This window comes from Sarcophilus harrisii, chromosome 1, assembly GCF_902635505.1.
Source record: "Sarcophilus harrisii chromosome 1, mSarHar1.11, whole genome shotgun sequence".
Lineage (NCBI taxonomy): Eukaryota > Metazoa > Chordata > Mammalia > Dasyuromorphia > Dasyuridae > Sarcophilus > Sarcophilus harrisii.
In genome coordinates, this window is record NC_045426.1 from 74,794,126 (window position 1) to 74,815,444 (window position 21,319).

The 21,319-nt window shown below is 33.3% G+C and overlaps 1 protein-coding gene across 1 annotated transcript in view; it reads left to right on the top strand.

Annotated features, from left to right (window-relative positions):
* Nucleotides 1-21,319, top strand: part of PKD1L1 (polycystin 1 like 1, transient receptor potential channel interacting) — a 155,130-nt gene that overhangs the window by 100,475 nt on the left and 33,336 nt on the right. The window contains 12 exon segments of the mRNA XM_031965559.1: nucleotides 1,472-1,578; nucleotides 3,174-3,390; nucleotides 4,623-4,796; nucleotides 7,623-7,742; nucleotides 7,847-7,916; nucleotides 9,368-9,414; nucleotides 9,850-10,064; nucleotides 13,073-13,261; nucleotides 16,433-16,517; nucleotides 18,452-18,628; nucleotides 20,262-20,380; nucleotides 21,032-21,142. Of these exon segments, the coding sequence (XP_031821419.1) occupies nucleotides 1,472-1,578; nucleotides 3,174-3,390; nucleotides 4,623-4,796; nucleotides 7,623-7,742; nucleotides 7,847-7,916; nucleotides 9,368-9,414; nucleotides 9,850-10,064; nucleotides 13,073-13,261; nucleotides 16,433-16,517; nucleotides 18,452-18,628; nucleotides 20,262-20,380; nucleotides 21,032-21,142 (1,631 nt within the window).

A 21,319-nucleotide genomic window follows, 5' to 3' on the forward strand; every position in this document is an offset into this window, starting at 1 on the left:
ATCGTGAATCTCCATTCCAACTTATTGAATTAAAAGCCATTTAGTCTTACACAAACTCTCTTTAACATTTTCAACACATAATCATCCAATCTTTGCTTGACGACTTTAAGTGAAGGAGAATCCATTATTTTTCAAAGTTGCCACTTTGGTTTTGGCTAGCTCTTATTTTTAGGAAGATTTTTCTTAGCTCAAGTCTAACTTGGTTCTTTGTTAATTCTTTCCATTCTGAGCTCCGAGGCAGGTTGAGACCATTGCTCTCTCAAGTAGACCAATTAGAGCAGAAATGTCAAATATGGAGAATGCATTACAACTTCAACCCATCTTAGTGGCCCTGAACCAGATTAAAATGCAACTGTGAAATATTAAAATAAAAAATTACAATAGAACATGATTTTAATATGTGGTTTTTTAAGTCAATATATAGTCCACAGGGATCCTTATGTATAATTTAGTGAGCCCCATTTCTATTTGGGTTTGAAACTGATGTTGTAGAGTATATATGGCAGAAGAATGTGAAATCAATCATGAAAAGGAGGTTCTGTAGCCATTCAAACCAATAAAGGCATCCATCATATTCCTTGCCTTTCCCTTCCTCCCTAAGCCTTCTCTTAATATATTTAAATCTAGAGATTCTTCAACAGATCCTTAATCTGATTGGTCTCTTCTGGATGCTCTCCAGTATATCAATGTCTTTCCTAAAATATGTTGCCTAGTACTGAATGTTGTATTCTTTATGTCATCTGACTCTGACCAGAGAAGTGCACAGTAAGACTTCCTTATTCTTAGCTACCCACCATAGCCTGTGATAATATTAGTTTTTATGGGTGTTGTATTACATTATTAACCCATATTAACTTATTATACCAAAACCTCAAAATCTTTTATGAACAGATTCCTATTTGATCGCATTTTATTTCAAAATATACCCAGGGTTCTTTACTTTAAAGGCATATCTTGAGGACTTGGGGACTCCCTTTAAGGCTCAATATCACTTCTTCCATGGAATCTTTACTGATTTTTTCTTTATTTGAGTGGAAAAGAAGAGATACTATACCCATTATAAATATAGATAGAGTAAGCCAAGTTCACCTTAAATAAATGTCAAAAACTGGCCGTGCTTTAATAAATTTCTTGAAGGCAAAGATTCTATTTGTTGTATCCTCAACAAAAGAATGAATCTGGTATAGAAGAAGTCAAGCAATAAGTGTTCAATAACTATTTTTGACTGTTAATTTACTATGGGGTCAGCCCTTATATTTTTCTGCTATCTAGGAGTTTATTTAATGTACCCCTTGAAACTAAAGGTATAATATTGTAGAAGATTAATGGTTACATATAGAAAAAGATGGAACTTGCAAATTGTTCTTATAATGCACTTAGATGAAAATATATTTTTAAACTTGACTGATCTTAATTCTCATTGTACCTATATTAAATGGATTCCTGTTTTTCTATCCCTTTGCATGTAAAGGTTCACATTGTTTTCTATGGAGAATATGAATTTTCAGAGACCAGAGAGCTTTATTGTCCAGACAAGCCCTTGTTTGAAAGAAACTCCAGGCATACCTTTATAGTAAGGTACTTTGAAATATAGCTAAATTTTACTTATTCAGATGTACTAGAAGATAAGACCTATGTGTTTAGAAAATATTTTATTTTTTATAATAACTTTTTATTTTTCAAAATACATGCAAAGATGGTTTTTCAACATTCATCCTTGTAAAACCTTATTTTCCAAAATTTTCTCCCTCTCTTCCCTCCTCTTCCCTCCCCTAGACAACAAGTAATCCAATATAGGTTAAACATGTGCAATTATTCTAAACATATTTCCATATTTATCATGTTGCACAAGAATAATCAGATCAAAAAGAAAAAAAATGAGAAGGAAAAAAACAAGCAAGCAAACAACAAAAAAAGGTGAAAATACTCTGTTGTGATCCACATTCATACCCCATAGTCCTTTTTCTGGATACAGATGGCTTTCTCCATCACAAGTCTATTGAAATTGCCTTGAATCACCTTATTGTTGAAGTCAAGTCCATCACAGTTGATCATCACATAATCTTGATGTTCCTCTGTACAATATTCTCTTAGAGAATTCTACTCACTTCACTTAAGTGAGTGTAAGTCTCTCCAGACCTTTCTAAAATTATCTTGCTAATCATTTCTTATAGAACAATAATATTCCATAACTTTTATGTACCATAACTTATTCAACTATTCCCCAACTCATGGTCAGTTTCCAGTTTTTTGCCATTACAAAAAAGGACTGCTACAAACACTTTTGCACAAAAGAGTATGGTTCCTTTTCCCTTTTTATGTTCTCTTTGGGATACAGATCTAGTAGAGACACCACTAGATCAAAGTATATGCACAGTTTGATAAAGAACTAAATTTTAAGCGAGGTTTTAGCTGAGTTTGAATCTTGCATCAGACACTTATTGTATGTGAGGCACTGTCTCTTTCATTGTCAGTTTATTCATCTGTAAGTGGAAATGATAATAGTACTATAGCAACATATATAGCATTTCTAACAGCATTTTTCATAGTAATATGAAGTAGAAACAAAATGAGTACCAATCAATTGGAAAGACTCTAATAGAATATCATGCTGTAGTAAGAAATATTGAATGTTAGATTAGTAAGAACTGAATAACATGATAAGACTTGTATGAAATGTTGGAAAGTGGGAAAAGGCTGCACCATAGAAAAATGTACACAAAAACTATACTAACAAATTACATAAAGAGGAGAAATTTGAGGCATTTTAATGAATGTTATAAAGAGACTTCATTATAGGAAGCTTAGAAAGAAACACATTTTTACTAAGAGTCATTAGGGTTATAGATATGGTCATTGTGTTAGGTAGTTTTATTTAAATTTTTTGTTTGTTTTGCTAAAATAGGAATTCAGTGATTGGAAGTGAGGAGATGAGGTTTTAAGGGAAAGTAATTGTGATGGAGAAACAAGACAAAAATAAGTCTTTTTTTTTAAGGTTAGAGGTTTTAACACTCTAAATTCTTTTCAGCTAAAATTATTCTGCAAGTCTTTCCCTCTTTGTCTATTATAACAAAAACTGACAAGCAAGCCTTTCCTTCATAGCTTAGGATAAGGATAAAGTTCAATCCCATCAGATAGTCACTGATTTTCTTTTTGTATTTATGTTTCATTAGTATTCCAAATAATCTAGGCCCACTTTGGAAAATCCACCTTTGGCACGATAACAGTGGATGTTCTCCAAATTGGTACATCAGCCATGTGATTGTGAAAGATTTAATCACTGGAGCAAGTTGGTTCTTTCCCGCTGAATGCTGGTTAGCTGTGAACAAGTGGGCAGGGAAAGTTGATCAAGAGCTCACTCCTCTCAGAAATGGACTTGGTTTCAGGAAAGTAAGTCAAAATTGAAGCAGAAGCTCTTCAATAGTTCAGCTACAATTCTTTTTGGGGAGAGGGTTAGGGGATAGCCTGGCAACTTCATCTCAAAGAGTTACCTGGGGTCACTAAGAGAAGATTTAGAGCTCAAAGGACTTTAGAGGTCTTCTTGTCTAAGCCTTTCATATATATACACACACACATACACACACACATACACACACACACACACACACACACACATGTTATGGTTCTAGTGACTAGTATGATATAGAACAGCATTGTGATTCACTGTCTATTTTTGCAGTGAATTCATTCTAGAGTTATCTAACATTATGCTTTTATGAACTTATTAAACATAGCCCAGTGCATTGTTGTACTCTACTAGAGAAGAAAAGCAGAATGATACAATAGAAAGAACATTGGATTAGGTTTCTGAAGACATTTTTAACTGAATAACAGAAGTCTTCTGCCCAATCGATTTAAGAGAAAACATATTATTGTCGTTCCCCATCTCCCAAACCTTTCTTCTTCCTAACTTCCTTCTTCATGCTGTTCATGTTCCTTAATTTTTCTTTCAGTATCCCAGGTCACTATTCTCAAGTCTTCACTCCTTTGTAGCTCATATCCATTCAGTTGCCAAATTTCATGGATCCTACCTCCACAAAATCTATCCCCTCAGTTCAGACCCTCATCACTTCTTGCCAAGACAATTGTAATAAACGCCTGCTTGTTTCTATGCTTTTTTCTTTGTTGATTCTAGCTTCCACACAGACTATCTCTCCTCTGCTGCCCCCTCAACTTTACCCTGCATCGAACATCAAGTCTTTGGGAATAGGAACCAAAGAATTTTTTGTTTTTGTATCTATAGTGCTTAGTACATAGCCCAAACACTTAACAAAATGGTTGCTAAGTGAATGAATGAAGCATAGTTTTTTGTATTATGTCTTCAAATTATTTCCAATTTCTATTGTTTCTTCTAGTATAGAATTAGCAGGGGAGATAATTTAGTAAATCTTCACTGTATTTATATTAAACCATATACTATATTGAGAAATGATTGAGGAGCAATTTAATTGAATCACATAAGAAATTGCAAGAAATAACATTCATGAATTATAGTTTTGTAAAATCATTGAATATTTATAAGTTACTGTGTTTCTCATTCCAACAAAGATTTCAGAATATTTACAAATTTACAGTTTTTATGCCTGTATCAATAATAATGCTTTTGCCTATTTTTGTTTTAGCTTTTGTACTCCAAATTCACTGAGTACCTAGAAGATTTTCATATGTGGATATCAGTATATAGCCGTCCATCCTATAGTTGCTTCACTCATACTGAGAGGCTTATAGTTTGCCTTTTCTTGGTATTTGGCTATATGTCTATCAATGCTGCATTGATTGCCATGGAACAAGAAGAGGTAGGTGAGACTATATTATCTTTAAAGCGATCATCAAATCTATATTTTGGCATTTTTATATTTAATATTTTTATTTTCCCTAGTTACATGTAAAACAATTTGTCCTTAAAATTTTGAGCTTCATGTTCTCTCCCTTCCTCCTCACCCTCACCTCCATTTAAGAAGGTACATGTTGGGGCAACTAGATGGTGCAGTAGATAGAGCATCAGCCCTGAAATCAGGAGGACCTGAGTTCAAATCTGGCCTCAGACACTTAACACTTCCTAGCTGTATGACCCTGTGCAAGTCACTTAGCCTCAATTGCCTCAGCAAAAAATAAAAAATATTAAGAAGGCACATGTTGTCATCTTTTTAAAAGCATAAACATTAGGAAGATGAGTTAGGTCTGAAGAGTTTAGATTTTTATTCATCAATAACTTCAATATTTCAATGAATTCATAATCTCATAGATGTGGTATGGAAAACCACAGTGTATGGAAAACACTGGTGCATTATTGCAACAAGAAATATTTCTCACCTTATGCAATTTCTATTCCTGTCTTCCAATTAATCTTCCCTTGAGGCTCTATTCAACATGCTAGATATCTTTTTTCCAGGTATTCTAACAAATTTATGGATAACAATTCATTATTTAGATTGCACATTTATTATCTTTCTTTCTTCTATTTTATGACCAATGTATCTGATTTTGTAATCAAATGTTTCCTGGGTGATATCATTTATACCATTCTCAACAGTATCACTATTAATAACAGGCTATAAACCTACTTGTGGCTACCATTGTCATTTGGACCAATCCAAATTTTTAGAATTTAGAGATCTGGTGTCCCAGTCTATTGGTGTTTAAAAAAAAAAAAGAAAAGATTAGTTTTCGTGTATGAGGGAAACTTGAGATCATTAAAAGTGCACTTCATTTCCCAAATTGGGTCAAATCACTCTCTTCCTTTTGTTCAATTCTGGGTTCAGATAATTCATAAGTAATAATTGTGCTGTAATATATGTACTTTAATAGATATGCTATGGATCCTTGTAAATGCATGTCATTATCTGGACTATAAGCATTCTGATCCCTTTAGCTTTTCTTAAGTGGATTGTTAGACTGATCTCTTTTGAAGGAAATTTAATTCCACTGAGGAGGACTTGCAGGGTTCAGGGATATTATGCAATCAGCACAAGGTCTTCCACAAATGGTAGTACTTGGAAGACCTCTCAAACTACAAGAATCCCTTTTATGTTTGGACCCTGCAGGAGGATATTCTTCATAACAATGACAAACATATCCTATTTTTATACCTTATTTGATAATGATGATGAGATGATCTTTAAATATAGTTATTTACAAGTAAGAAGACATGGAAAGCAAGGGCAGCATAATTAATGTAGGTTGCAAACGAATCTGAAATAGTCCAGAGGGGTATAGTGGAGGAATATCAGGAATATTGCCTCACAAAATACTGAGTAGCAGTGGGTAGAAATGAGGAAATGAGACAGAAAAGATTTTTGAATGAAATACAGATGAGCCACAACATCTCACGCACATTTCTAGATAAAAAAAAGGAAAGGAGAATAAATGGACCAAAAAGGGTATAGATTTCTAAACAATTGAATCTTAGGGGCAACTAGATAGTGCAGTGGATAGGGCACCAGTCCTGGGCTTAGGATGGCCTCAGACACGTAACACTTCCTAGTTGCTGACCCTGGACAAGTTAGTCATTTAACCCCATCTGCCTCAAAAAAACCCCCCAATCAACCAAAAAAAAAACCCCAAAAAACAAAAAACCACCACCACCACCAACAAAAACAGATGAATTTTATCATTGAAGAAAGAATCCTGAAGTTGAAATTAGAAGCGCTGAGTGAATCCTAGAGTCCTGACTACCTATGTGACTTTGAGCAAGCCACTTAACATAAATGGGACTGAGTTTCTTCACTTGCAAAATGGAGATAGAGAAAATGACTTGTGTTGTTCCTTCCAGCTCTAGGTTTTTGATCAGGTCAAAAGGTTCCTTCTAGCTTAAAGTCTATGCTTTTACTTAATGGGTTCCTTTCATCACATCAGGAAAGTAGAAAAGTCACTTAAAAAAACCAAGTCAGGGAAAGTGGTCAGAATGGACCAAGTAAAACTATAGTGAAAGTGACACATTTGAAAGCATTATGAAGGATTAAAATTAAGTTCTTATCTTTGACTAAATATGTTGATTTCTGAGAGAAAACACGTAATGACTTTTGATGAAAGGAAAAACATTTTAAATATGTACTCCCTCATCGTACTACGAAATGGATAACTTTCTCATGACCTCTGGGTAGTTGGAGAATGTACTTAAGAATGCTAAAACAGCAGCTGTCTGGGAAATGTCCTCTTTCTATATGTTGAAGATTTTGAACCAATTGTTGGCTATCTGATTCTGTGTTACATGTAGGAAAGGCTGCAGTGGGTTCCAAGGTATATGTAATGTAATATGAAGAACCATGGATGTGAAATTTTTAAAAAGTCTTGTTCATTTTTTTTGTCAGTAAGTTAAGAGCTAGAACTCCAAATTTTTAAGGATTTCAACAGGAAAAAAACCAAATATTTATGTATATGTGTATGTATAGATATGTGTGTATATATATTTCCAATAAATATTTACCTTCTCATTTTTGGGGGGCAAATGAGGGATTACAGTGATATAGGACAAGAAGGGAAATCTTAATAAAGGGAAATTTTATGGAATTAAAATACTGTACATTCATGTTGTGTATGTTTTGCTTCAAAGTAAATTATGTCTTTCCAGTAAGAATTACTGATTTTTCAAAATTAACATGACTTTTATGCAATTTTTTAAGCAGGTTCCTGAAATTGGCCTCCCAGATGTCTCTATAGTCTCTTTAATGAATGGTGTGCTTTCTATTTTCATCATCTCTCCAATGGCATTATTGTTGTCTCTGTTATTCAGGCTCAGTAAGGTAAAAATGGAATAATCCAGGTTGTTGGATTGACCTGTTCATTTTGTAGTAGATGTTGTACTGGAAAGACAATGCTTAATAAAGTCTCTTCTTTATCTTCACAGAGAACCACTAGGAATCTCATTGAAAACCAATATAAATCCCAAAGAGGATCTCCAGTATATTCAGCAAAGGGTAGAGTATATAGTGTCAATATCCCATATACACATACAGAGATGAATATATTTATACCAAAGCCTAAAAACCATGTCAGAGAAATAATAGCATATCAATTTAAGCTGAAAAAACTGGATCTATGTTGGGAAAGAATTAAATAAAGGTACCTACTTCCCATCATTACAAAAATGGGGAATTATAGGTGTATCATATTTCACATACTGTCAGACATTGTCAATATTAACTAATTTTACTCCCTGGATTTTACTCTATTTTTAAAATTTTGTTAAAAGAGATGGCATCCTAATTGAGGTGGGGGAGTTTATAAAGAAATTAATATGATATAAAAAATCCCAAAATTTTGGGGATCAATAAAAATAAATCAATAAAAAAAATAAAAAAAATCAATAAAAATAAAATTTAAAAATAGAATACAATTGGACAATTTTAAGGTATTTCTCCTGTCATAAGTAACATTTGACAAACAAAAGAGAAAGTTTCTCTGTTGTATTTTTTCATAAGAGAATACAGTTAGGCATAGTGTTACATGTCTGTAATCTTAGTTACCAAGGGAAATGGGATCTCCTGAACTCGGGAATTCTGAGTTGCAGTGGGCTGTACCATTTGGGTGCCCACAATAAGTTCAGGATTTATAGTGAGCTCCTCAAAAGTAGAAGGTTATCAGATTGCTTAAGGAGGGGGTAAATTGGCCCAAAAGATTTTGTGCTGATTAGTAGTTAAATTAAGCTCATGAATGGTCTCTGTACTTCCAGCCTGAATGAGATAGAGAGACACAAAAAAGATAGGAGGAAGAAGAAGAAAAAAGTATTAGTTTCTAAGAACAAATACAGCTATCTGAATTGATATTTGTTTCTTAATCAGTAGTATTTTGATAAAGAAATGAAGAAGCAAAATGGTATGTTTGAAAAAATGATGAATTTAGGATCAGATACCTCTTATTTGAATTTTAGCTCTGCAACTTACTTTATGTTCATGTCCTTGGATAATGCACTCAATCTCTTTGGAACTGAATGTCCTAAGTAAAAATAAGGGTATTAGACTAATTGACTTACAACTATTCAACTTCAAATTTCACAGCCAAAATATAGAAAAACAATGTATATATACATATACATACGTTCATATATATATATATAGTGAGAGAGAGAGAGAGAGAACTCTGAGAAATAGAGATTTTAAGCACCCACATAAATTTTTTAAAACCTTCTTTATTTTAGAGGGTTTAAACTTTTTCATTAAAGTATTCTTTGTTCCGGGCACAATCTTTGTTACAAGTAAGTCTACATTCTGGTATCAATGTCACAAAATCTTGCCTATAGGTACTTTGTGGTTCTTAAAGAAGAGTCATTCTGCTAAGAGGAAGGATGTACAGGAGGAAAATTCTCTCTCTATTGCCTCTTAATTATATCCTTCATCTCAACATTCTGCTTTTAATTTGTTTTCATCAGATCATGATTTCCATCAATGGACACAAAATTTTCAAAATAAATATGAGGTAAATAGTTTAATAGGTAATTCCATAGCTTTTATTTCTATTGTTGTTCTCTAGTTGATTTCCCAAACTATAGAATTTCAAAAATCTGTCTTTCAAAAAATATTTCTTTATAAAAGAGTATTCAGGTATATCACTGTGCTTATCTTAAAATTCAACATTGTATAGTTTCTTAATTTCCCATATAAATATCATTTTTATTCCAACTTTTATATACTATCACTGCTCCATAGTTTCTAACAAGTCTAATAAGTTTTCTAACAAATCATTGCTTTTTTCTCGTAATTTTGCTCTTTCAGAATTCACCCAAAGGATTAGTGTACAAAGATTGCCCCATTTCAGTCTTGTGAATTTTTCTGAGCAGTCTTGCTGTTTGCATTTCCATTGATGCTAAAATATTAATCAACATTGTTCTTTTTTTCCTCTTGTTCTCTGTAGCAAAACATATTGGAGGAATTTACTCTGGAGGCTTCCCCTGGAAATGAGAATGAGAAGAAAGAAGGAAGTGGCACTTCCTCTCCCAGATACTCCAGGCATTTGGGTGACTACAGCATTGACGTATTCCAAAAGATAGACATATTCCAAAAGATAGACGTATTCCAAGGCATTTGGGTGACTACAGCATTGACGTATTCCAAAAGAATCCCACATTCATTCTAACTGCTCCTCAATTCAAATCCATAGTGCAGGATGATTGAAAATATTTACCCATCTTCCATGTTGCATGCCCAGAATAGTCCCAAAGAAATACTGGAAAATATTCTTAAATATAACCTTAAAAAAAAAAAAGCTGTTACAGGCCAGTTGAAAAATAGGACAAATGAACACATTTAGACAAATTAAGTTTTAAATTCAAGTAATAATTCAATAAGACATAGATGTTTACTTCCAACTAGATGTAAACATATACAGATTATGCCCAATAAGACATGGGCATATTTGGAATATGCTCTAGCCAAATCTGGATATAAAGTGCATCTACCCAACCAATAGAAATACATAAGTATTCTGTGAATTATAAGTTTTTAAGAACTGGAAATTTGCAAACAGAAACAGATGAGGGTAAGGAATAAGAATCAGTCTCAGAGACAGGAGGGGTTGGATTCAAATCTCACCTCTAATCAATGGGGATTGTATGATGCTGAGCAAATCAGCTTTACTTCTTAACCACAGGAATTCACTGAAATTAGAAATTGAAGAACATCTGCCATGGTAGAAAAAAAATTTCCTCTTCAGGTGTTCCATACATGAATGAAACCACAGGTCCAAACCCTCCTAAAAGAGGGGGAATATTTTTGCTAAAAATGTTTACATTTAGTGACTGAAAACAATTTTTAATCAGCAACAAAGGAACTTCTTTGGAGTTGCTTGTTTTGTTAAAATAAAAGGGTTGGGAATTCAATGTAATGATTTATTATATATATTAGAAAGCCTGTAAAATTGAATAGTTATATGTTGCAAGGATTTCCCACCCTCATTTTCTCATTATTTTAAGGAAACCCTGATTTATTACTTATAACAGCACAGCATTTAGAGTTGTAAGGGCCCTCAGTAGAGGTGTGCTTATAAATATTTAACACCTCCAAGAAACAAAACTATAAGCACAAAACACTTTTAAGTGTAATCTGCAATTATGAACATTTTATTCATCACTTTTTAAAGTATAGATAATCAAAAAAATAAATCAAGTCCTGATTTTTAACTTTTAAAAATTTCTGAGGCGTCATTTCTCACAATAAAAAAAAAAATAGCAAGACAATTGGAGCTGATGCTGACACACCCCTGTATCAGTGACAATCTACCGTAGCCTAATCTATTCTCAAAAGAAATCCTCTCTATAAAATGCCTGACAAATGGTTATTCAGCCTCTGCTTCAACGCCTTCAAAGAGGGTTACCCAACCATCTCTGGAGGCAACCCATCCACTCTCACACACATATAATTTTAGGGAATTTTTTTCTGATGTCAAACCTAAAAATGCTTCTTAGAAATTTTTATCTATTATTCCTGATTTTACTCTGTGGGGCCGAATAGAATATATCTAGTCATATTTTTCTAATATTTAATTATGCATAGATAACTATCATATCTTCAGTTCCTCAACTGATTCTCATATGACAAATGCAAAACCTTCCACTATCCTGGCTGCCTTCCTCTGAATCTTCTCCAGTTTATCAATATTCTTTTAAAATAGTGGTGCTCAAAATAATACTCTAGAAATAGCCAGATTAGAGTATAGAAGGACTATCACTTCATTCTCCTGGAAGTGTTGCCACTCTTAATGCAGCCCAAGATCACATTAATTTTTTGTTTGTTTATTTTGAAACATACAGCACACTAACATCTTTCTAGACAAACCACTCTTTAATTCTACCTTCCCTAATACACTGGTAAAAATGATTTTTTGGAATCTAAATGTAAAATTTTGTATTTTATTTTATTGAATTTTCCCTGGTAATTCAATATATTGAATTGTATTGTATTTGTATTGTATTGAATTTTCCCTTCTTAGTTTCATTCTAATGAAGGATCTTTTTGGATCTTGACTTTTTTCAGTGTGTTGGTAATTTCTTCAAGCTTGATGTCATCTGCAAATGTGACCAGCATGATATCAATGCTTTTACCTAAGTTGTTGATAAAAATATTCATCTCTTTAATTATCTCTTCTGGAATTTCCTCAAGGATTTACGTCAAGCTCACTGGTCTATAGTTTATAGTTCCCATCATCTTTCCTCTTTTACAATCAAATTTTTTTCTATTTTTGTAGTTTTTATACTCTTTTCCCTCCCACATACTCTCAAATATTACTCACAAATGTCAACTAGTTCTTTCAGTGTTCAAGAATGTAGTTAATCTGGATATAATGTAATATCTGAATAATGTAATGTGGTAATTTCTGAATGATATATTATGAATTTAGTTACTAATAAATTTTAAGCTTTAATAGCTTTAAACTATATTAAGACTTTTGGGATACTCTCTATACACATATGTAGTTTTTTCTTTCTTTAAAAGACTGCCAATCAAAGCAAGGAAAGAATAACCTAAGATGAGATACAGTTGTGTCAAAACTATGTTTGCTTATCTGAAACTGGTTATGAGGAAAGATGTCTGAGAGCCTCTTTATGGTTGAAGAGTCACTATTTGGCAATGATCTCAAATTAATCAAGAGGTATAATATCTAGATAGACTCTAAGACTTCTGAGGTTTCTCTTAGTTCAAAATCTGTGGTCCTGCAATCATCAGTGAAAACAGTTTCAATATAAGTTAAAATGATTATGGAGTGTACCATTTTTAAAGAGTTATTGACCTAGTAGGAAAATAACCAATGATAAAATATGGTAATTAATCACAGTCATAATAGTGGCCATTAATATGGCACTTTAAAGTTTGAAAAGTGATATTTATATCTCAAACTATCTCATTTGGTCTTCTGTAAGGTAGGCACTATTATAATCCCCATTTTCAGTTAAGAAAATTGAGCCTGAGAGACATTAAATGACTTGCCCAGGATCACACAGCTAATAAATTTGCAAGGCAATATTTAAGCTCAGGTCTTAATACAGGTCTAGCAATCTATCCACAATGCCATTTAGCTGCCTCCCAATATCCAAATTAAAATATCTACTATCTAAAATGTTTTCAAAATGGTCTGTTAGAAGATGTATTTTGTATTTTGTTTACAAAATGAATTTTGTTGTGGTCTTCTCCTTAGAGCCCTACAATAGGTTAGAAGAACCAGCTCTGCAAAAACGGATGGTTCTTCCTCTTTGGTTGTCCCATGTGGCTTGGATCACTTGTGGGCTAGTTTCTGTGGCTTGTGGGTTGGTGACAGGACTGCTAGGATACAGGTAAGACCCAAAGTACCCTCAAAATAACACAATACAGCTCTGCAGGTCTGATTTAGCACACATTCTCTGGATCTATCAAGTATATGTCCTAACTAACCCTTAGAGCAGCTTTAGAACTTATATGGCTTCCTGGAGAAAAAGTACTATATAAGATTGTAAAATACAAATACATAAACAATTGTATTGTTTACTTTAGTTTTTCCATATTACATGCAATCAAACATCTATTAAGTACTCTGCTGAATGCAAGAAATGGATGAATGAAGAATTACATAGTTCTTTCCATCAATGTTCTTTTAATCTTATAGTAGAATTAGGTATGTTTGCAAAATAACTATAATACAAGTTCAAAAAAGTACATAGGTGATGACAAGAAGTGTGACATGAGAGATGTAACTGGGATGTGATTAGAGAAAATGTCATGGAGGAAGGTTGGAGGACAATAATTTCAATAAATTGAGATGGGGCGGAGTCAAAGAAAGAACATGATAAGAAAATACCAGTGTACAAGATAATACAATTCTGCTAAAGTAGCAATAATGCCAGTAATAGTAGTAGTAGTAGTAGTCATCATCATAATTGTAGGATTCATTTTCCTGTTGTTGTCTTTGTAGTTATTGTCATTGTCATCATTGTTCCCATCATTATAATAATAATTAACATTGGTGTAGTACTTTAAAGTTTACAAACTGCTTTACAATATTATTTTATTCTCACAACAACCCTGGGAGACAGGTACTATTATTCATCCCATTTGTTGGAAGAGGAACCTGAAGGAGAGGTTTAATGACTTATGCCTCTAGAGTCATACAGCTGGTGACCTAGTAAGGTAAAATTTGAACTCGAATCTTCCTGATTCTGGGTCCAGCATTCTAGTCACTTTGTCACCAGTTAACTAGCTAAGATATTGTAAGTAAATAAATCAATCAATAATTCATTAAATGATTAATATGTGGCAAGCATTGTGGCTGCCCAGCAGAGCTATAAAAACAAAAATTTAGCAGACCGTGTCCCTCTGAAACTATCTGTATTCTGGTGGGGGAGACAGAATGTGTACATATAAGTGTATATCCAAGATTAAAATGATAGGATTTTTGTCAGGGAGGAATCAGGAAAGATCTGTATGGCAAGTGGCCTTTGAATTGAGCTTTGAAGGAAACCAGGGATTCTAAGAAAGGGAGATGGGGAGGGAGGACATTCCAGGCATGGAAAAATGGACTTTGTAAAGTCATAAAGACAAGCGATGCAATGTTATGCGTAGGAATCTTCAAGACCAGTTTGGCTAGTTTTACCATTTGAGGAGTAATGTTAATAAGTTCCAAAAGGTAGTGTATAGTCACGGAATACTGTGAAATGAGACTGGAAAGAAGGGATGCAGCCAGATTGATAATGACTTTGAATATAAAGAGCTTATGGTGAATCAGTGCCATTTTCAACACTATAAATCACCCTTCTTTTAAATAACAAAAAACAATTGTTATATACCATATAACCCCATAGGAAGTTTTAGGAGCGGGTGTTCAAATTGCCGAGTTGAATAGTTTACAAGTCATGGCGGCAAAAGGCTATGTGAATGTCTGCAAAATGCAACCCTCTGAGGAGAGCTTTTGAGACAGGAGACTGGTGCAAACATCATTATGCTTTTTAGTAGAAAGACGTGCAGGAATATCTCAAGTTTCACAGAATCAGAGACTGGCCCTTTTCCCAGAACACAAAGCTGATTTATTTACTGCCAGTTCTGAGTAAAAAGAACACTGTCTGGTAATTAAACAGAACCACAATAGATTTCTATCATGTCCTTTCTCTTTCTTCCTTGAGACTGAACCTGATAATTTTATCTTTCTGATTGAAAAAGGTTAACTAGGACTTTTTAAGTGACAACAATCTACGGGGCTGATATTGGATTAGATCAATGCACCTTTTCTTCCTCCCAAATTTAGTGCTAAAAAAAGTAATATAAATTACCTATCATTTAAGTAAATATTTATTTTTTGGATCTGGATTTTTTGGTACTTTTCCAAAAGTAGATAATAATCTATTAAAGTTTTCTCTGGCTGAATATCTAAAATGATGAACCTAAAAATTAGGAAAGATATTCAATGGTAGACAAAATGGAAATTCTACAATCAACTGAGTTGAGCCTGAGTACTACACTAAGAAGAGCATTCTCTATGAAGTTAAGAACCTGGGTTCAAATCCCCACTTTTGACATCCATGATCTCTGTGTCACTTTAGGCAAGTAGCTCCCTTAGTCTCACAAAATGAGGGGGTTGGACTAGATAATTTCTGGATTCCCTTCTCCTTTCATCATTTCTAACTCCATGACACAATAAGCTATATTTTGGATGCATGTTATGAAATAACTTGTGCAAAAGGCAATATAAACAATGCATCACTACTTTACTGCATTTTTCAGACAGAAAAATATCCTATTCACTTTTTTTGGAAGGGAGAAAGGAGAATATTATAAACATCTCTTAACAGCTCATTAATTATTATACCAAAATCCACCTAAAGAGAGCAGTATTGTTTAGGGAAAAGTGGACTATCTTTGGCACTTGATTAGTCTCCCATATTAGCTGGGTGACAGAAGGTTAGTCATTTAACACATCTGTCTCAGTTTTTCTATAAAACAAAGAGTGTAAACTAGTTACTAGTTTACTACTAGTTACAAACTAATTACTAATCCTTTCCAGTTCTATAATTCTTCCCAACATTAATATTATTTTAGAATTTGATTCTAGTCTGCTAAACAGATACTAATAAGTACCTATGTGTGCAAGTATTTTACTAGACAGAATAAAAAAAAAAAAAAAGGCAATGACCCATCCCCTCAAAGGTTTTATGATGAAATATATTACATTCAGAGTTTGCTCTCATCCATGTCCCTAGGGAGATTTGTATTGAGAATTAATCTGCAGATTAGTAGCAGAAAATTAATCTGCAGAGAGTTGCAGAAAAATTAGGGATAAAATTATAAAAAAAATATTCTGGCTCATTTGAAATCAAAGGGATAACTTTTAGCAGAGCAAAGAGACTCGAGGAGTAAGGGAAGCTTCTCATTGGGACCCTGAATCTATTGTTTACTTTCTACCAAGGAAACTAGTTAAATAAAGGAAGTAGAAGTGTGAAAATCACAAAATACAGTTCCATTCTTTTGCCCTTATACAGGTTTGGTCCTTCAAAGTGTGTCCAGTGGATCCATTCAGTATTCTTTTCCATTGTGGGCTGTATTTTTGTTGCCCAGCCACTTGTGGTAAGAAGCATTTTAATTGCTATCAGTTTATTGTATAAAAAAAAAAAAATAAGGGACTGGATGATTAGTAAACCAAAAGTCAGTCAATCAATCAACAAGTATTTATTAAGGACCTACTATGTACCAGGCACTGTGCTAAGTAAAGGAATGACCAGGAAATAGATATTACCTTGTTGAATAAAAATTACTTCTCCCTTCCCCCAGATCACTACAATTTTCTTTACTTCTTTAAACAAATTAACAAGTATGCTGTAATGGTTTCCTTTCATTAATAGAACAATTAGACTCAGCTTTATCCTTATCATGATTCGCTATGATGGATCACATAATAAATCAATAGATACTTGCAAACAACTTTGGAGGTGGGGGCAAGAGTAATTAGAGGAATTAAAATTCAAACCAGGCACTTTTGATGTTTTCAACCAACTCTTAAGACTTTACTGATTACCTACAGTATGCCACAATCTAATGATGATCTTTGGTATCATTTTTTTCATTCTAGACTTTGGTTTTCTTATCTGTGAAATGAAAAGACTAGTCTAGATAATTCTTAAGATCCCTTCTTTCTCCAAATCTATGATCTCATAATCTTTTATTTAAGACAGGAGACTGGCATGTTTTATAAAATAACAAATATGCTCTGTCGTTGGGGTTTTCTTGGCATTGATACTAGAGTGATTTACCATTTCCTTCTCCAGCTCATTTTTATAGATGAGGAAGTGAGGCAAATAGAGTTAAACGACTTGCCCAGTGTCATATAACTAGTAAGTATTTGAAGCCAGATTTGATTTTAGGAAGATGAATCTTCCTTCCTATGGGCCTAGCACTCTAACCATTATGTCACCTACCTGTAAGTCATTACATACACGTCACAGGGAGAAGGATGATTGGGATTACTACTAAATATATAAAGCATTTTCGAAATTATAGGTCTTGGGCTTCATAATGGAAGAGAGTCAGAATTTGTATTGCCATGTTTTTAAAAAAGTTTTTTTTGAAAGGAGTTTGAAAAAATTGTTTAATTATTGAGGTTATCTATAAATTTCATTTCCCCCCTACATATCATTCTCATTGTAGCAAAGATAATACAAGATTGGAGTGATATTCATAAATGCTATTACTACAGGCAAAACAACAACCACAAAAAGACTGAAGGGGAAGAGCTATAACCTTTTGCATAGGTTACATTCCCTGATGTTTTCACCCAGTGGAATAAATGAATAAATTAGATTATCCTTTTTATAAAAAAAAAATAGACTACTTGAGGAGAAAGGAAAGAATTTTGTGGGAACTTTGTACTAGGAACAGCATGATTCCTGTGGTCCATAATCCCAGAGTGTTTTCCCTTTATGTGAATTTTTTTTTTAATTTACTGTACAACTTTTCTCCAGAAAGGGAAATCTATATATCCTTCCACATGTCCAATTTGTGTTTATGTAGACTTTAAATGAACTCCCCTGAGAGCTGGGCATTATTAGTAACAAAGAGAGGGAATAGCCTCTGATAAATTTGTATATTTAAGATCAAGGGAAGCTCTGAATCTAATCAATGATTTTTAAACTCATTCCACTTCTTAATTAAAGCCTGGCATATGAAATTGTCTATAATTTTTTTTTTTTGGTTAAAAAAAAAACTTTTCTTGGAATTCCACAGGTCTCCTCCTTCTAAATTGAGAATAATGACCACAATTCCTGCACATTTTAAGGAGCAGGAGTTTTGGAAACCCTAAGATGATTAAAGTGATAATATATTGAGATATTTCACCTATTGTGTCAATTCTTGTGTTTGCCATTATTGTTTATATGAAAAGAGCTTAGTTAAACCTAAAACTTGAGTGCTGTTTCTAGTCTGGGAACAGAAAAGAGTTTTTATGTTGAGAAAGGTAACAAACCAAATGGACTTGGCTATAAGTTACATTGTGATTTTCTTTCCAGATATTCTTTGTGGCTTTGACCCTAGCTTGGAGAAAAAAAGACCACAAAGGTTTCTTTATTGAAGCATTATATGATGCAACCAAGAACCTTGAATATGAATTGCATCATTTTTCCAAGAATTGTGCCCTGTACCCTACATACTGTTGCATTCCCCACACTGCAGCTGACTTTGAAAAAGTAAGTGATTTAACTCTTTAGGTGCTTTATAAATCTTAAAAAATTATATCAAAAAAGATTATTACTATTATTATTATTATTATTATTGAGTTATTTTTAGATTTTATTGAAAAAAATGTGACTATTTTTGTTTCTCATCCAAAAGTATTCTTTGAGATAGACTTTGATTTTTGCTTTGAAAAATAATGAATTGCTTACTGATGTCTTCTACTTCTTCAAAACACAAATATATAAGATAAATTATGCATAAATGCAGAAAACTCATCCATATTTATTTCTTCCAAAGAATACAGAGAATGAATTCAAGTAGGTGTGGATATTATAATATGATGAGCTCAATGACTGACTAATCCTCTTCCTGGCACTGTATGAATTACATATTTTTTGAGACTAGTAGTACTATTCTAATTTACACATAGGAAAATCATTCATCCTGTCAATAGACATTTATTAGATTTATACACACAATTCTTTTGTAAAGTCCCATTATCAAAGTGAAAGTGTCAAATCTTCCCAAGCTAGACAGACATTGAGTGTGATGGGCTCAGTGTTGGTTTTCCATTTTTTGCAGACCTACTTATCTAAGTTTGACAATACTGATCAACTAAAAATTTTGATCAGCTGATTTTTGGTAGTTTAAGGGGAAGGAAGGAGATGGGAAAGAAATAACAATTTTCATAGCACCTACTATGAGCCAGGCACTATGTTAAACACTACAAATATTTCATTTCCCATTTACAACAACCCTGTGAAGTAGGTGCTTTTAGTATTTCCATTTCACAAGTGGGGAAACTGAGGCAAACAAAAAGTACATAATTTGCTCAGAGTCACACAACTAATAGGTGTTCGATGCCAGATTTGGACTCAAGTTTTCTTGACTCTAAGCCTTTGACTCTATCCACTGTGCTTCCTACTGCACCACTGAGCTACTGGAAGGAGAGGGGAAAAGGTACCAAAGTAACTAATGAAGTCATTATCAACTAAGTCATGGATAACTTATAAACTTTCACTGAGAACTTCATCTCAATGAAATAATGGATTTCTAAAAGAAATGTTCCTGGCCCTTTAGTGATTAATATAGTCAATAAAAAAGAAAATGTGGAATCTTCCCTCAAGAAGCTTCCAGTGAGATTGAATATTGCATATTATGTTCATTAAGTTATTATCATATTTTTCTGCCAACTTTATCACTGTTACAGAAGTTATTCTTTGCTTATTTCCCCCCAAATATTACTTAATCATTGCTTTCAGATGTCACAACTTATTTGCCATTTGAACATTGTTGTCTTTAATGTGTTTAAAATCTTTTTAATACAATTTTTTTTCTGATGTTCTGAAATTCAAGGAAGTTTTCCCAATAAGGAATTTCTTCTGCACCCCAAATATAGAAAATGAAATATTCAGGGTTTTTTCTCCTTAGCATGCCAGCTATATATAATTTTGATTCTTCCAAGTTAGTAGTGTTCCATGATATATGGCCAGATAGAATCACTGGGAGAATATTGTCGTTAAATTATAAGGTAAAATGTACAACCTTGTGGTGACTTAATTTCTTTGTTGGACAGAATGTTAGGTAACGCTTTCATTTTCCCCTTCCAGCACGGCTAATGAATGGTATGTTTCTCTTTGACAGATACTAGTGGCCCGTCAAAGAGCACGTTATTTACAGTGGGTTCACCCACCAACTTCAGCCCAATTGAAAGAAGCCAGAGGAAGAATTAGAAAAGAAGGTCTCTTACAAACAGCAATAAGGTGAGAGAAATGTGCCTTTCTTTCAGTTTTCTTTACTCAAAGATTCTGGGACAAGTTCATTTTTTACTTTAAAGTGCAAGAACAGAATTTTTTCCTCTCCTGTTTCCCCCTTCCCTCCTGGATTTGCTGGAAGCCAACATTAATTTCTCTGAAGCCATTTCCTTTCATCTCAACAACTGTACTTGCAAGTCAATCCTTCCAATATGGCTTATGAATAAACAATGATCAATTGTTGCCCCCAAAATGAAACATTTGAAGTATGTCACATAGTTACCAGCCTTAATCATTTAAAAAAAAAAAAAACTACTTCATTACTTAATCTGGAGAAGTTGTGATATAATATACAAAGACTGCTAGACTGGGAATCTGGAGGTGTGGGTTCAAATCTTAGATACTTAGCAATTGTGTGATCATGGGTGTGGTCATTTCACTTTACTGATTTCCTTCTCTATAAAATGATGAGTGAGAGGAAGATTATGCTTTTGGTACCTACCAAAGGCTTGTAGGGAGGAGAGTGCATTGTAAACCTTAAAAGTACTATAGAAAGGAGAGTTGGTATTACGTGTCTAATGTGGGATGAGTATTATTGCTGTTGTAGTTGTTATTATTATTTAGCAAAATAATGGTTATTGTGGTTTTTTCCCTTCACAGAAACTTTTTCACGTATATACTAATGTTGTTTCTACTTTTATTTATCATATTTGGAAAAAATTCCCATCATGAATATGTTCTTAATCAAGCCATCCGTAATGAATTTATAAGGTAATTTTAAACTTGACTTGTTTAAAATATATATATATATATATTTATATAAAACTATATGTATTTTATTTTTTTCTAAGGTACTTGGAGTTAAGTGACTTGCCCAGGGTCACACAGCTAAGAAATATTAAGTGTTTGAGGCCAGATTTAAATTCAGGTCCTCTTGACTCCAGGACC